This window comes from Balaenoptera musculus, chromosome 15 (genome assembly GCF_009873245.2).
Source record: "Balaenoptera musculus isolate JJ_BM4_2016_0621 chromosome 15, mBalMus1.pri.v3, whole genome shotgun sequence".
In the NCBI taxonomy this organism is placed as follows: domain Eukaryota; kingdom Metazoa; phylum Chordata; class Mammalia; order Artiodactyla; family Balaenopteridae; genus Balaenoptera; species Balaenoptera musculus.
The window spans coordinates 42937575-42954290 of record NC_045799.1 but is presented as its reverse complement, the minus strand read 5'-3'; the positions used below and the strand labels follow the sequence as shown (position 1 = coordinate 42954290).

At 44.9% G+C, this 16716-nt stretch overlaps 1 protein-coding gene across 4 annotated transcripts in view; it reads left to right on the top strand.

Annotated features, from left to right (window-relative positions):
* KIF16B (kinesin family member 16B) overlaps positions 1-16716 on the top strand; it is a 289942-nt gene that overhangs the window by 24563 nt on the left and 248663 nt on the right. For all 4 annotated transcript variants that reach the window (XM_036827060.1, XM_036827058.1, XM_036827059.1 and 1 more), the window contains exons 2-3: positions 9652-9721; positions 12098-12211. In XM_036827060.1, the coding sequence (XP_036682955.1) occupies positions 9652-9721; positions 12098-12211 (184 nt within the window). The remainder of the gene's footprint in view (positions 1-9651; positions 9722-12097; positions 12212-16716) is intronic.

Genomic DNA, 16716 nt, shown 5'->3' with positions numbered 1-16716 from the left:
ACACTTTTGACAGGGGCGAGGCTGCACGTCTTTATGGAGCATCTGCTACTGCCCTGGGGGCTGAGGCTGCTCACTCTCTGGGCTTGGGGGAGGGGGGCGAGTACACGTGCATCTAAGTGGGAGAGCCTGCTGGGTGCACCCGGGCGCAGTGGTGGCAAGTTAGCGAGCCGAAGTAAAGCCTGAGTAGGTCTCAGGCAATATTTGGGGTACAGTTATACTAAAACATTACTCGTTTATCTGAGATTCACATTTAATTGGGTTCCCTGTATTTTGTCTGGAGCCCTAATAAGGGAAAAAAGAGAAGTGCCATTGGATGGGGTGGAGGGACTGAGCAGCTCACTGAGCATTTGGAGAGCAGGACTGCTACCCGAAGAGGGGGGATCTGGTCTGGGGTTGAAGGTTGACACCCCTGAGCCTGGTGGACATGCAGGGGGTGGGGAGGGACAGAGGCAAATCCGGGCGGTGGATGGCGACGGCGGGGGAGCTGTGGCCAAGGTGAGCTGTCCTCTGTGTGGCCGGACGGTCAGGAGGGGAGGGGCGGTGAGCCAGCCCTGGAAGGACCCGGACGCACCCCAGGGCGCCAAGGAGCCACCCAACGCTTAAAGTCAGGGGCTTTTGGCCTTCTAATTAACTAACTTATTTTAATCAAAGTAATATCGAATCACGCTGAAATAGTTTCCACAGAGAAGTGTTTAAGTTCATTTTCTCATCTCCTGAGGTCCTGCTCCTACGTACTCTCCAGAGGTGACCAGCTTTCACTGCGAACAGCTTCCCACTTACCATTTTGGAAATGTCCAGGGATGTTCTGTGCATCTAGAAGCATAAATGTGCATTTCTCTCCGCTTTATTTATCTACTTATTGGACTGCAAACTGGACGTCGACTGCATGCCTGGTTCTTTCCCCCACTTAACAGTGTTCCTTGGACTTCTTTCCGTAGTAGTACCCATGGAGGTCATGCATTCTTTTTATTTTTATTTAATTATATTAATTAATTTGTACTTCTATTTTATTTCTAAATTGAAGTATAGTTGATGTACAATAATATATAAGTTACAGGTGTACAATATAGTGATTCACAATGAAAAAGAATTTTTTTTGGAGTACAGTTGATTTACAATGTTGTGTTAGTTTCAGGTGTACAGCAAAGCGAATCAGTTATACATATATCCACTCTTTTTTAGATTCTTTTCCCATATAGGTTATTGCAGAGTATTTAGAAGAGTTCCCTGTGCTATACAGTAGGTCCTTATTAGTTATCTATTTTTTTATTTAGTAGTGTGTATATGTGAATCCCAATCTCCCAGTTTATCCCCACCTTTCCCCCTTGGTAACCATAAGTTTGTTTCCTACATCTGTGACTCTATTTCTGTTTTGTAAATAAGTTCATTTGTACCATTTTTTTTTAGATTCCACATATAAGTAATATCATAATACAGTGATTCACAATTTTTGAAGGTTATGTTCATGCATTCTTTTTAAAAATAGAGTTTAAAATTTTTGCTCTTGGGTGTTCTGCCACCAAAATGAAGGCAGTTAAATATTGGCTCATAGTATGTAACTTTTCAGGTGAATTTGGGGATGCTGGTTCACTTTGGAACTCAGAGTGAATAAGCCACTCTTATTATAATCTTCTAGGCTAGGGGCCCAGTTTGGGGATCTCAGTGTCACCCATTCCAGCTGTTTTATTATGGGGTGACCAAACACCACCAGCTGCATGAGTGGAGTCAATCTGAATTGCTGAATAATTTAAAAACATATTCAAAATGTTTGAATTAACATAGGGTTATTTTTTTCTAATAAGCTTTCCCCTATTCTCATATCTGCAAGCCGACATAATTCATCTCTTTCTCTGATTGGATATTTTACATCTTTTCCTTTCTCCTTCCCTCCTCCCCTCTCAGTATTGATCTATAACTCAGCATACTTACTCCAGCGGGTTCATTTGTAGCATCTTATGATCTAGTTTCCAGACCTTTCAAATAAATTACTTATTTATATGAGTGAACCATAATTGACTTTTCGCTTGAGAAACCCAGTTCACCAAAGTGGCCAGGCAGAGGCATAGTTCATTTTGCTCTGTTATCAAGTCAATGTTCAAATAATATTTCAGGATGATTTATTTTCCTCAGTATGAGAAAAATGTCAAGATTTATTTCCCATGTTTCGTAAATGTCAGAGGAAATTGACCTGGGACTGGGGGACCTCTCAGTGCCTGGTGTTGCACAGTTTTCAGCTGAAAGACTGGAAGACAAAGCACCGAGCGAGTGCTGGTTGTGAGTGTTGTTTTTGTGCCCGGAGGGCTCAGGTTGTGGGGTGAAGAGGAAGTGGGATGCTCTAGACCAGTTGGAGAGACGACACCAGCAGGGGTGGAGGCCGTGGGGGTGGGATGAGCTGGGTAGGCATTCCTGAAGGTTTACAGGGTGGGTGAGTCAGACTGGACCTGGGACAAGCCTCGCCCGAGGGCCTGGGTGGGAAAGCCAGAAGCAAGGGTGGTGAGGGGGTCATCGGGGCAAGTGGCCCTAAGGAGGGGATGCGCCTGGCGAAGAGCAGCTGGTGGGGAGAGCCTCCATTCGTCGCTTTAGTCCGTTGGTCCGTCACATTCAACAGCCGTTTTGTGAGCGCCTCCAAGGCGAGGCTCCGTGCCCGGGCCTGGGGCGGGGCTGTAAACCCAGTAGGCCTAGTCCTTACTCCTGAGAAGTTCACGGTCTGGTGGGTGAACTAGGGGCTGGTCAGCTGACTAGGGGGTGGGGCAGAGGCTCAACGAAGGCTCAGGAAGGCCAGGCTGAGCGTTGGCCGGGAGGAGGGTGGCATGGATAGTGTGGAATGGTTAGGTCGGGTCGGTCAGAAGGCATTTGGGTACCGCTGGGAGTCGGGCTTCACCCTGTGGCCTGTGGAAGTCGCTGTAAAGCCGGGGAGCCACACGGTGCCACGTGTATTTGGAAAGAATCCCTCTGACAGCAGAGTGGAGGGTGGATGAGAGGGGACAAGGCTGGAGGCAAAGAGACTCCAGAGGGGTGGTGGTGGCCGACCTGGGACAGTGGGAGAGGTGGCCAAGGTCGGTAGCCCGGCGGTAGATTGGATGGGACTGGGTAACTGACCGTTGGGTGGGGCGGGGGGGGACAGGAGGTAAGGCTGCCAGAGGGAGTGTCTCGTGGACCCTCAAGTCACCTATGATAGTTAGAGGCCCTGGAGGTGCAGAGAAGGCCACGAGCAGAAGCCGGTCTCCAGTGAACGCGGGGCCCGAGTGGGACAGGTCGGCAGGGTGTGGAAGGAAAGGGAGCCTGGGGCCTCCTTTGTTCTTTCTTCCATCTCTGAAATACTTGGAAGCTTGATGGCCTCCTGGAATCTACCAGGGATGAATGCACCAAAGGATTCCTGTCAATATTTAATAACTCCCGCCATCATAACCGCTTCATGGAGATTACATTGGCTTTTCCATAAGTATTTTCAGTAACTAGAGTGAGATTTGCCGTCTATGGCTAAATCTCTAGCTAGCTTCTTTGTATTTATAACACTACACTTAGAGATTATTTTCAGAGTAAAGATCCATCTTTTTCTTACAGTTTTCGTGTTTATGCTTAAGAAGGAAGCAGTCTAGGAAATTGTTATTCGTGAACTTCCCTTTCCGGAACAGATGGCTTCCGTGTGAATATTGATGACCTGTGATTGTCACTTAGAATGATTTCAAGCTGTTGGCAGCAGCCCCGCACTGATGTTGGGAAACCATCTGGGTACAGGAAGGGCTGGAAGCTTGGCCGGGTGCTCAGGATGAGGGAGCCTGGGTGTCACGACACTCAGATGACTCCCTAGGTCTGGAGATGTTAGGCACGTATTGCTCTTGGTCAGAAGCCACCGTACAACTCGGAGCAAAGAGTCGAGACAGTGTCAGCTGACTGGGGTTATATCCAGTTCTGTCCTGTGATTTTACAAATAAGACTTAAAGGTCAAAGTACAAAGTGCGTTTCCCAGCTTACGAACTAGATTGCACGTGGTGGAGTTTGTTTCGTGAGAGTGACTGTAAGACCGGTTATGACTCCGTCATGTTCAGATAGTGTCCGAGCCCTGCTTCCCAGCATCAATTGGTTGTCGGGGTCCTTCTGGGCTCCTGTCATAAGCGGGTTCCGTTCGGTGGGTCCCCAGGGGGCCTGTGATCCCTCGAGCTCCGGGGGCTGCTGGTGCCTGGGCTGCACTTTGAATAACAGGTCTGAGCTGGGGTGCCCGTCTTTTGGGGCACAGAGCTCTTTGAGAAGCTGAGGGAACTGTGGACCCTCAGAAAAGTGAGGCTGCCCATCCCCACCACCACACCCCAGCCTCTGCCATTTCAAGGTCGTGGACCCGTTGAAACCCACCGAGCATTTCCAGTTGTTTTTTTTTTTGTTTTTTAATTTTATTGGCGCATCTTCAGTTTTGATTTCGGAAGTGGCTGATAAAAAAGACGCTAATGGTACATAATGGCCTTTCAGTCAGTATCTTCCCTGGTATTTTTATAGAGTGGATGTTCATTTAAAACTAGGCAAGTACTGTCTTGGTTACCTACAGGTTGGAATAAATGATCCTGGGGAGGGCCCTTTAAACTTTGCTGCTCCCAAGGTGTAAGGCTCCGAGCCTGGAATTCCTTACCCTCTGGCTTCCCACGAGAGGGGTGGGCGCGGGGTGGGCATGGTATGACCTGCATTCCTTCGTGTTTTGTAAGTAAGAACTGGCAGGTGGTGTGAGCACCCATCGTGGTCACGTCTAGTCCTCTGAGATCCCCGGATGGTTTTGTGCTCCCAGCAGGTATTTGTTGATAATACTAGTGGTTCTAAAGTGAAAGATCTAGACACAGTAGGTTGATGAGTGACTGAGAAATGACCCCGGTGGCATCGGGAGGGACCGGGATGTGGCATTAACAAAACGAATCTGCGTGGCTCTCTCGCTGGGCGGAGCGCACTTTGGAAGTTGAGTGCGGTGGAGCGAGGTGATTGAGTGCTCAAGTGTTTGTTTTCCAGCATCGTGAACACGGGGTGTCCCTGAGGCAGTTCTCACTTTTGGGTCCAACGGTGGAGCCGCCCAAGACCTGGAGGGTGAAGTGGAGGCTCCACGCACACAGGAGGGATTTCATTTATTTGTCTCTAAGCCAGTGTTCCGTTCGCCCAGCCCTATACTTCCTCAAACTGGCTTGGAAAAGTTAACCCAGGCCATGGGGATCCACTGTAGCGCCTGAGTGGTGTTTAGTGCATCATACTCTTTGGGCTTCATTGTTCTGGCTGGTGTTTGTTCTGTCTCTGTTCATCCTGAGGTGGCCCGGGTGCTACCCTCTCCTGCCTCTACTCCCCCAGCCCCCCACCCCAGATTATTTTCAAGTAAATCCCAGGCATCATTTCATTTGTAAATATTTCAGTATGTCTCTAAAAGGTTAAGGCCTTTTTAAGCTCATCATGATACTCTTATCACGCCTAAAATAATAATTCCTTAGTATCATCACATATCTAGTCAGTGTTAACATTTCCCTACGTGTCTTATTATTTCTAAAAATGCTCTTCTATGTGAACTGAGATCCAGTCGACTGATATATCTCTAAAGTCTTTTTTAATCTATAGGTTCTGCTTCCACCTTTATATTCCCTGCAGTTTATTGTTGTTGTTATTGAACAAGCTGGTTAGGGAAATGATATGTCTGGGCCTCTTTTCTTCCCTGAGACACAATAATATTGAAAGTCAGCCACTTAATAATCCTACAGTGGCCTCTAAGTGTTCAGGTGAAAGGAGGAGTCGCACGTCTCTCACTTTAAATCAAAAGCTAGAAATGATTAAGCTTAGTGGGGAAGGCATGTCAAAAGCCGAGATAGGCTGAAAGCTAGGCCTCTTGTGCCAAGCAGTTAGCCAAGTTGTGAAGGCAGAGGACAAGTTCTTGAAGGAAATTGAAAGTGCTGCTCCAGTGAACACATGAGTAGGAAAGCGAAACAGCTTTATTGCTCACATGAGGAAAGTTTGAGTGGTCTGGATAGAAGATCAAACCAGCCACAACATTCCCCTACACCACAGCCTGATCCAGGGCAAGACCCTAACTTCCTTCAATTCTTTGAAGGCTGAGAGAGGTGAGGAAGCTGCAGAAGAAAAGTTTGAAGCCAGCAGAGGTTGGATCATGAGGTTTAAGGAAAGAAGCCGTCTCTGTGACATCAAAGTGCAAAGTGAAGCAAAGTGCTGACGTAGAAGCTGCAGCACGTTATCCAGATCTAGTTAAGACCTAGTTAAGATCATTTACGAAGGTGGCTACACTAAACAACAGATAATCAATGTTGATGCAACAGCCTTCTATTGGAAGAAGATGCCACCTAAGACTGCCATTAGGGGCTAATGCAGTTGGTGACTTTAATTTAAAGCCAATACTCATTTACCATTCCAAAAATCTTAGGACCCTTAAGAATTATGCTCAGTCTACCCTGCCTGTGCTCTGTAAATGGAACAACAAAACCTGGATGACAGCACATCTCTTTACAACATAGTTTACTAAATATTTTAAGCCCACTGTTGAGACCGTCTCAAAAAAAAAAGATTCCTTTCAAAATGTTACTGCTCATTGACAATGCACCTGGTCACCCAAGAGCTCTGTTGGAGATGGACAAGATAAATGTTTTCATGCCTGCTAACACAGTATCCATTCTGCATCCCATGGATCAAGGAGTAATTTTGACTTTCAAGTCTTATTCTTTAAGAAATATATTTCGTAAGGCTACAGTTGCTATAGCTAGTGATTCCTCTGATGGATCTGGGCAACATAAATTGAAAACCTGCTGGAAAGGATTCAACATTCTAGATGCCATTAAGAACATTCATGATTCATGGGAAGAAGTCAAAATACCTACATTAGCAAGTGTTTGGAAGAAGTTGATTCCAGCCCTCATGGATGACTTTGAGGAGTTCAAGACTGCAATGAAGGAAGTAACTGCAGATGTGGTGGAAATAGCAAGAGAACTGGAAGTGGAGCCTGAAGATGTGACTGAATTGCTGCAATCTCATGAAAAAACTTTAATGGATGAGGAGTTGCTTCTTATGGATGAGCAAAGAAAGTGGTTCCTTGAGACGGAATCTGCTCCTGGTGAGGATGCTGTGAAGATTGTTGAAATGACAACAAAGGATTTAGAATATTACGTAAACTTGGTTCATAAAGCGGGGTTTGAGAGGATTGACTCCAGTTTGAGTCTGTGGTTTAAATACTATCAAATTGCATTGCATGCTACAGGGAAATTGTTCAGGAAAGGAAGAGTCAATTGGCAAGGTAAACTTCACTGTTGTCTTATATTAAGAAATTGCCATAGCCGCTCCAGTCAGCAGCCGTCAACACTGAGGCAAGACCCTCCACCAGCAGAAAGATTACCGCTTGCTGAAGGCTCAGATGATGGTTAGCAGTTTTTTTTTTTTTTAAAGACACCAATTGTACTTGAACATTTGTTACTTTTTTTTTTTAAATTAATTAATTAATTTATTTATTTTTGGCTGTGTTGGGTCTTCGTTTCTGTGCGAGGGCTTTCTCTAGTTGCGGAGAGCGGGGGCCACTCTTCACCGCGGTGCGCGGGCCTCTCACTATCGCAGCCTCTCTTGTTGCGGAGCACAGGCTCCAGACGTGCAGGCTCAGTAGTTGTGGCTCACGGGCCCAGTTGCTCCGTGGCATGTGGGATCTTCCCAGACCAGGGCTCAAACCCGTGTCCCCTGCACTGGCAGGCAGATTCTCAACCACCGCGCCACCAGGGAAGCCTGGTTAGCAGTTTTTAGCAATAAAGTATTTTTAAATTAAGGTATGTACCTTGTTTTTTTAGACATAATGCTATTGAACATTTTAAACATAACTTTGATATGCTCTGAGAAACAGCAGAATTCGTGTGACTCATTGTGTTGTGATATTCGCTTTATTGCCGTGGTCTGGACCGAACCTGCCGTGTCTCCAAGGTCCGCCTGTATGTTTGGATTGAGGCTTTCTCCATGAGCCCTGGCTTACCTTAGTGGAAAGTGGTATTTAGATACTATAATTTGGCCATAAGATTCTAGGCCTTTTCAGAGGACAAAGCTAGGGAGTACTTTTTTTTTTCAATTTCAGATAAAGTTCATGTTAGCATTTCCCACTTAGATTCAGGAGTACAGAGGTTTTACCTAGCCTCAGCAATCTGTTAAAGAAAAATTCAGCTGAGTGAATTTGAAGATCTAATTGGCTTTATTCAGTGATTCAAGAATTTGACAGCATCCCACCTAGCAAGTTGAAAGGCCCTGCCAGGAGCTGTACAAAATGGAAGGCTTTTACGGGCAGAAGGAGGGTGTGAAAAGGAAGTTAAAAAAGTGGATTATTTCAGGCAAAGTCAGCTTCCCTTGGGGACAGCAGGGGGGTCTTACCTACTGTATTAGTGTAGACCAGGAAATTCCAGACTGATTGGTTCAAGATTTATTCCTGGGAGAGGCTGAAACTACATTAAGTAAGGTATTAAATCTTGGTGGGGCTTAGCATAAGTGACTGCATTTTGGCCCTGTGGTTTCTTTTTAACAAATCTAATGTTTGTATCTCCTTTCAACCAAAATCCTTGGTCCTCAGCGACAGCAACATAATTACTTATGTATTATCCCACAGTACAGAAACAGAAATCCCAGGATAACTACACTTATCACCAAAAATATGATTCCTGAACCCACAATATCTTTGCTCTGTAGTTCTTTTTCTCCTTAGGCTAGATTCCCCCTGCCGAAGGAATTAGCACATGAGGTCTTTTCTCACCATGCAGCACACAGGTTCATTTACTTCAACTTACTTTTGTGTTTTAGGTTATTTAATAAAAATAATTTTGTTTTATTTTTGTGTAAATTATTTTCATCATTCTAAAGATGATCTATATAGATCAAGGTGTTTTTCTAGAAATCTAGCTTCTCTCCCTGTCTCTTCCACTTCATCTTCTTTCTCCATAGGTAACCTTTCGAAAAATAAATACGCTATCCTTTTTATCTTTAAATACAAGTGGTAGCATCCCGTGTATACTTTTCTCCACCTCACATTTCCCACTTAACGAACCCTGGCCTCTGTCCACAGCGGTACATAGAGACCTTCCTCGTTCCTTGGCCAGGGACATCCCACTCCATTGTGTGGGTGTAGTCTCGTTTCTTTCAGAGAACTGTACTTTTTAGGATTTCTCTTAACTTCCTGTTCTGGTGTCTTCTAGGAATTACATTTTCTGGATGGGTATAGAAAGAAGGTGGGGGGAGGGGGCAGTGCCCTGGCTGCTTCTAGAAGCAGCACCTGGTTGTGAGCACTGCTCCTGTTTCTTCTTAGTTCTCATCGTGGATGGAGGGATACGGTGACTTTCTTCTGTACCAGGTGGGTGGGGCTTCTCTTTTCCCGAGTCACACAATGTCCCTGGTTTCTGTCATTTCACATAGACTCCTTTTGGCTCACAGGTAGAAGTTCTTCCAGGGTTCGCCAACACAGTATTTTCAGTCTTAAGTTTTTGATGGTGGCATCTGTTTTGTGCATCCTCATGTTTATGTTCGTAAGGTTTCGGGACGGGGGGGTATCAGAGATTGTGCTTCACGTGCCATTTAAAAACAAACCGCCATATGTAAAAAGTAAATACAACAGAAATTGTAAAAACAGTCTTTTCTCTCCTAACCAACACTGAATTATTTGTGTTGCAGGGAAAAGGACTTGGAAGCCAAATTCATTATTCAAATGGAGAAAAGCAAAACAACAATCACAAACTTAAAGGCAAGTAGCGACCTGGGCTGGCTCCAGTTCCGTGAGTTGTGTGTTTGTTTCCGCGTCGAACGGCTTGTGGGTAAATACAACACATCTGCTGTTTCCACAGCCCTCCTTTCTCTGTTCAGTTTACCACGTCAGCTTGCACTTGGCTTGGGCCTGGTCACAAAGCAAAAGGGTTGATGTTCTGTCTCCTGTCCCGTCCCTGGTTTCGCTCACCTGGGAGCCAGGCCTGAGCCGCAGCTCTGGGAGGTGAGGTCATACGTTTAGCCCCGACCCAGGCATTTCTATCCTCTATCCTATGGTGGATCCTTAGCCTGGCAATTGGCTCATTGTGAATTATTAAATAAGCTTTGGCCCTAGATTTGTTTTCATTTTTTTTTTTTTTTAAGATTTATTGATTTATTTATTGATTGATTGATTGCTATGTTGGGTCTTCGTTTCTGTGCAAGGGCTTTCTCTAGTTGCGGCGAGTGGGGGCCACTCTTCATCACAGTGCGCGGGCCTCTCACTATCGCGGCCTCTCATGTTGCGGAGCACAGGCTCCAGGTGCGCAGGCTCAGTAGTTGTGGCTCACGGGCCTAGCTGCTCCGCGGCATGTGGGATCTTCCCAGACCAGGGTGCGAACCCGTGTCCCCTGCATTAGCAGGCAGATTCTCAACCACTGCGCCACTAGGGAAGCCCTGTTTTCATTTTTAATGAAAATTATTTTGTAAACTTTGCAAGAGAAGCTGGTATTATTATTCAAAACTCAGGGGATGAAAAATTTTAAAAACGGAAATTTTTTTCTGGAAAAAAGAAAATTGAAAAAAAAATCCCAGAATTTTTTAAGGTGGCGAGTTCTTTTTGTACTTAAAGTATCCTGGTTTTTTTCTTTGGTTAGTGAATTTGTTAAGGACCCTGAATACTTTTCACTTAGGGGAAAAATAATAGTGTAAAATCAATAATAAAGAAATCGTGTGCCTTATGAACCCAACCCCATCCTCCGATAGTTGTCATTAGCTCACAGGTTTGGGTTTCGGAGGCCTGGTGCCCCACGGCGAAGTGCAGATCAGTCTCTGGTTGGATTTCTGTTAATTCGTGGCTCAAGGGACTGGACACTTTGAAATCCAGTTTCAAAGTCGTGCAACTTGATCCCCAGTGATAGAAGCTGGGGAATGTGCCCATCTTCGCATGGGCCGTGCTCTGGGCGTTTCGAGAGGCCTCCTCTGGGGCTCTGGTGCCCCTTGGCCTGAGGCATTGTCCAGTGGAATGTCTTTCTTTCTCTGCTGCCCGAAGTTCTCCTACCTTCTGGCTCTGCTTGGCCCTCACCTGGCTTTCCCTCCTTTGACCTCCCACATCTTCTCACGTCACTTGTCCTTTCTCTGCTGTTACTTACCTCTGCTTTGCTCTGCTTCCTGTACCTTTGTGTGCTCACAGCGCTGCGGTCAAAGTCTAATCATTCAAACATCGTATTTACCGGAACGGAGTGGAGAGACCCATGGCCTTGGATGAATCGCCTTCCTTTGTGTGTTATAGAATCTGTTTTCCTTGATTACTCTGTTGCTTTTTGAGTTTTACAAACATTGCTTTGTCTGATATAACCAGAATAGATGCCTGGATTTTTAAACATTTTAATAATAAGAACCTTAAACAATTTTCTTTTTTATGGTAAGTATACTATAGTATCTGAATTATGTTGGAAAATAGGATGCCCATTACATTTATTCAGCATATGTCCAGGGAGCTGTGTGAGGCCTTGGTGGCATATGAAGATTTTTAAACATGGTTTTTGCTTCAATTTTGGTATATAGCAAGGTAGACAAGATGTATGCAAACATATGCAATAGACTCATAATATGATGTGTCCTGGGAGAGTCGTCTCTCAGAGGTGGGAGAATTACTTCTGGATGCAGTGCCCAAGGGGAGCTTTGTGGAAGAGGAGGCATCTGACCTGGAGTTTTCAGTGGGGCCACAAGATCACACAACTGCTGTCACATTGTCATCTCTGTGAACAGCACCCCGTGAAGTTGTGCAGACTCCAGCACTAAAAAGCATTGAAGTCAGAAAAACATAGCGTCTGGCTGGAGTGTCAGGTTCATATAAGGTAATCATGATAAAAAGTCCGGAAAAGTAGCCTTGGGTCATATCGTAGAGAGCCTGAATTGCTGGGAGGAGTTTAGGTTTGCTTGCTTGTCCATTCATTCATTCATTCATTCAGGAGGTGAGGAATTAAATGGATTTGAGTCAGGGTATAAATAATGGAAAATGGTGATCGTTTGTGTATTTTTTATGAAGTTTTTTTCTTGAATTGGATAGATTACTTGTTTGCTGACAGGGTTCTTCACATTATTATTATTTTCCTCTTACATTGTTGTTATTATTGTCATAATCATCTCTTTCTAGATACCAGAAGGAGGGACTGGGGACTCAGGAAGAGAACGGACCAAGACCTTCACCTATGACTTTTCTTTTTATTCTGCTGATACAAAAAGTCCAGATTATGTTTCACAAGAAATGGTATGGAATTTTCAAAATCTCTGTTTTGGTTTATTTTCATATTGAGAAAAACATGCCTACCCTAAAACTCTTTAAAACATCTTGCTAATTTTTTTCTGAATATGATTTATGTAAAATTAGCCTTTGCTAACTTAGCTTTTTGCTTATTATATAGCAGCATTTATCTTAAGCTTGAGATGAATTCCATCCCCAAAAGGTTGATTTTTTTTTTTTTTTTCCACTTCTGAGCATGATGATCATAATTTTTGTTTCAAAACTTGGCAGTGACTACTGTTTTAAAGGAGCTTTGCAAGTAAAGCATTTTTTGGGGAGACATTTACAGGCATACTTCATTTTACTGTGCTCGATGTTAACGCTTTTTTGCAAATTGAAGGTTGAGGCAATCCTGTGTCGAGTCTGTTGGCGCCATTTTTCCAACAGCATTTGTTCACTTTGTGTTTCTGTGTCACATTTTGGTAATTCTCGCAATATTTCAAACTCTTTCATTATTATTATATTCGATCAGTGATCTATCATGTTACTATTGCAAAAAGATTACGACTTGTTGAAGGCTCAGGTGATGGTTAGCATATTTTAGCAAGAAAATATTTTTTAATTAAGGTATGTATGTTATTTTTTAGACAAAATGCTACTACACACTTAATAGACTACAGTATCGTATAAACATAACTTTTATTTGCACAGGGAACCAAAACATTTGTGTGCCTCGCTTTATTGCTGTGGTCTGAACTGAATCCGCAGGAACTCTGATGTCTGCCTGTGTGTACTGCTAAGCCTGGCACATAACTCAGTTGGCCTTGAGTCCTGCTGCGATGCAGAGCTTTAGGAGGTACACTTCACACCCAAGTCACATTTCCCCTGCTTGGATGGATCATTGTAGGTTCTAGAAAGAAAGATTCTAGAAAGCAAGATCGTTTTGTTCAGAATCTTTCTAGAACCTAGAACGAAGCTGGAATTTGTCCAGGAAACCTGTGCTGTAGGCTTTTGTGATCTGAAATGTAGACATGACATGGGCAGATAAGAACAGACCTGAAGATCCTCCCAGGGGACCGTCGCTTGATGGTGTGTCTTGTGACCAGAAGGACTAGTGTATTTCCCTGGGTGGGGCAGGCAGGGTGTTGGAGTAGAGCGGGGTTCTGGGGAAACACGGTGTGGGGTAGGGGGGAGAGCATGCCCGCATGGCGGGGCTTCTCCCTGGCTTGTTAACAGCTTCTTAAGAGGCATGGCTTCAGGTCTCCAGGTGTTAAAACGAACGTGAATTCCTGTCCTGCCTGCCCAGGCTTGTGACCCACGCGATGGCATCTTGAAGTGGTATCATGGTGTAGTTTCTTGTAACTTGGTGTGTCCACGTACTAGAATCTCAGTGTTGCCTGGGAAAGTGTTAGAAATGCAGAATTTCAGGAACTACTCCAGACCTACTGAATCAAACTGCATTTTGTAGCAAGATCCCCAGGTGAGTTGCATTATCCTTAGCATTTGAGAAATGTAGTTGGTTTAGGAATGGTTTGTGGAGGAGGCTGGCTTTCTGAGGCAATGTAAGTGTTGGGAGTTCAGATTGGCTGTGAACGTGGAGAAGTTGTTCCCAGGAGAGGCCTGGAGTGATAGTATCTGCAAGATGTTGATTCAGTATTGGGGAAACATAGAAAGGACAACAGCAGTAGGAATGGGGGCCGTGAGAAGAGATGGGGTGCTGGGCATGAGAGAGGGGCCGGGAGAGGAAAGGTGAACTAATGCCGCTGGAGTTTGCAGGGGAATCAGAAACGCTGCTTGGCGCTCAGGGGTGCTGCCTCGTTTAATCCTCACAAGAACCAAATGAGGTCGACTTTAGCTCCATTTTTCTTCGTCAAGGAGACTCAGCTTAAATAACTTGCTCAGGTCTGTAGGTCTAATCGACTGAATAGTAGCAGAGTTGAGATCCTGGGGCTGATGTATACGGCGGTGGAGATACCCCTGGAAGGTCTTAAGGGTTTAAGGATTGGTGTGTTCTCAGTGACAGGTGGACAGGGCAGCCCTGTTGAATGAATAAATGGATGAGCGAGTGAGCGAAGATGACTTTGGTCCTGAGGTAAGTGGATTAGTCAGTGTTGGTAGCTCGGAGTCTGGTGAGGAACAGAATGTTGCAGCTAGTGGAATCCAGATTTTGGCTTTCAGGTAGGAGCGCAAATGAAGTGGCTGGTATGGGGGAGTTTAAGGGAAAAGCTGGTTCATTACATGGTCCTCAGGACATCTTCATTAGAGGATGAATGAAGGGCCATGAAGGTTTTCCCTCCTAAGTTACCCAGCGAGCGGCTGGATTTCCCCCCTGTTTCACCTGGATTTGAGGCCTTTTGGGGACAGGGGCTGTGCCGAGGGAAAGCCCAGGGACAGGCGTGGTGGCGCGGACAGCAGGGCCTGGCTCCCTGGAGATGCTTAGCAGGCGTTTTCTGACTGAGAGGCCTCGTCTACGGGTGGGTCGTTCATTTATGGAACAGGTCACACATCCTGGGTTCAGTGAGAGTCAAGGTCAGGGAAGCAGTTAACACGTTTAGCTCTTTTGGGAGTTAAAAATACCTGCCCAGAGTTTAAAAATAGTTTGAGAATGAAAAGAGTTTTCAGCTGAGGAGGAGACTTTCCCGCTTCAGGTGTCTGTGCTTCAGAGGCTTTGGGTTCCTTGACTCTGGAACAGTCTCAGGTTATTTATATCATACATTCAGTTCAAAACTGAAAAAGCCTTTGAGATATGTTAGTATAACACTGCTTTCTAGTAGAACCACATGTTAATAAAACCAGCAGAGATCCAGGAAAACTCCTAGTGTTTTTTGTTTTTTTTTTTCCTCTTGTCCAGTTTTATTGAGAAATAATTGACATACATCTCTGTATAAGTTTAAGGTGTACAGCATGATGGTTCGCTTTACGTATCTTGTGAAACAGTTATCGCAATAGGTTTAATTAATAACCATCCTCTCATAGATACAATAAAAAGAAAAAAAAATTCCTCCTTGTGATGAAAAAAAACTCTTAGGATCTACTCTCTTAACAGCTTTCCTGTGTATCATGCAGCAGTGTGAACTGCAGTCATTATTGTTGTATATTATATTCCTAGTGCTTATTTCTCCTGGAACTGTAAGTTTGTACCTCTTGACCGCCTTCTTGCAAGTCTCCCTCCCCCAACCTCCCGCCTCTGGTAACCACAAATCCGATCTCTTTTTCTGTGAGTTTGGCATTTTTGGGAAAACACCTATTTTTTAGACACTCTGTTAAAGAGAAGGTAATCTTCCTCATCTCTGATTTGAATAGCTGGTGTTGTATCGAGTAAAGTTTTCACGCTGCTGGATCCTGCACAGGAACTGAGCTGACGGTTCTCACCCCTGCTGTAAACGGGAAGATGCAGGCTTAGCGTGATGTCGGCCCTTGTCTTTTTCTTCTTTTTAAAAATCATTTAAATGAAAAGGCATCTTGAGACGATATATCATGCCCATTACTATAGTACAAGTTTCCCATAATGTTAAACAAATTCCAAATAAGATGACCGTTACTATTTCTTCCTTCCAAATTAATTTTAGATTTAGAAAAAAAATCAGTGAGCCCTTTAAGGCCATACTCGTGTCAATTAAAGATCATTAAGTAAGGTCTAATTTTCTTAATTGTTCTTCAGACTCCAAAGGGAGGCTTTGATCTCACACTGCCTGTTCCTTGATTCGACCCCGGAGAAACCTGAAACCTAAAATTTCCCAGTTGACAGCTGGATGGAGAGTCTTTTGTTTTCACAGCGCCCTCTTGTGGGCACTTCCCCTCAAGCGAGGCCCTGCGATGCCTCCCTTTGCTCTGTAAGTCAGCTCTGTAGCCTCTCAGACAAGCAGCGAGGTGGCTCTCGGGGACCCTGGCCAGGAGGGCAGGGCGTCAGCCAGTCGAGCAGCCCCTTCCTTCCCCACCTTGGTTTGGTAGACGCTGGTAAATCAGTCCTTGGTGGGAGCTGCAATGGGGTAGCCGGTTTTCCCTGCGGGGAACCCCGGAGGTGTGGGCACCGTCCTGCTGCTTCTCTGGGTCCCCAGCCGACTTGAAGCTGGGACCGAGCCAGGCCTGGGTCTCAGCGCCTCCGGACCTGCATTTTCTAGGCCTGTCGTGTGGTCCCGTCCACCAGCCCCAGGCCCCCCGCCCCCTCCGGGGCCCCCTGAGTCTGGAGGAACTCCAGCTGAGTTAGCTTTCTAGAGACTAAATGAGGAGTAAAGTAGCAGGTGTGGATTTTAACCCTGGGGAAGAATTCCATTTTGAAAACTTTGGGGTTTGGTTTAAATATGATATTTTCCATGACTTTGTTTTAGCCCCAGACAAAAGTATGAGAGAAGAGCCTTCCTTTATTCTTCCGCAGTCTTTTGGAAGGCTGTTCTTTCTCTCCAGTGGCACTCTGTGAAGTGGTAAAAATGACATCTGCCTTTTGGTTTTTGTCTAATCAGAAAGAATTAAAGAAATATTTGGAGTTTGCCTCCTATTCCATATATAGTGGTGAAAATGAACCTCAGATGGTT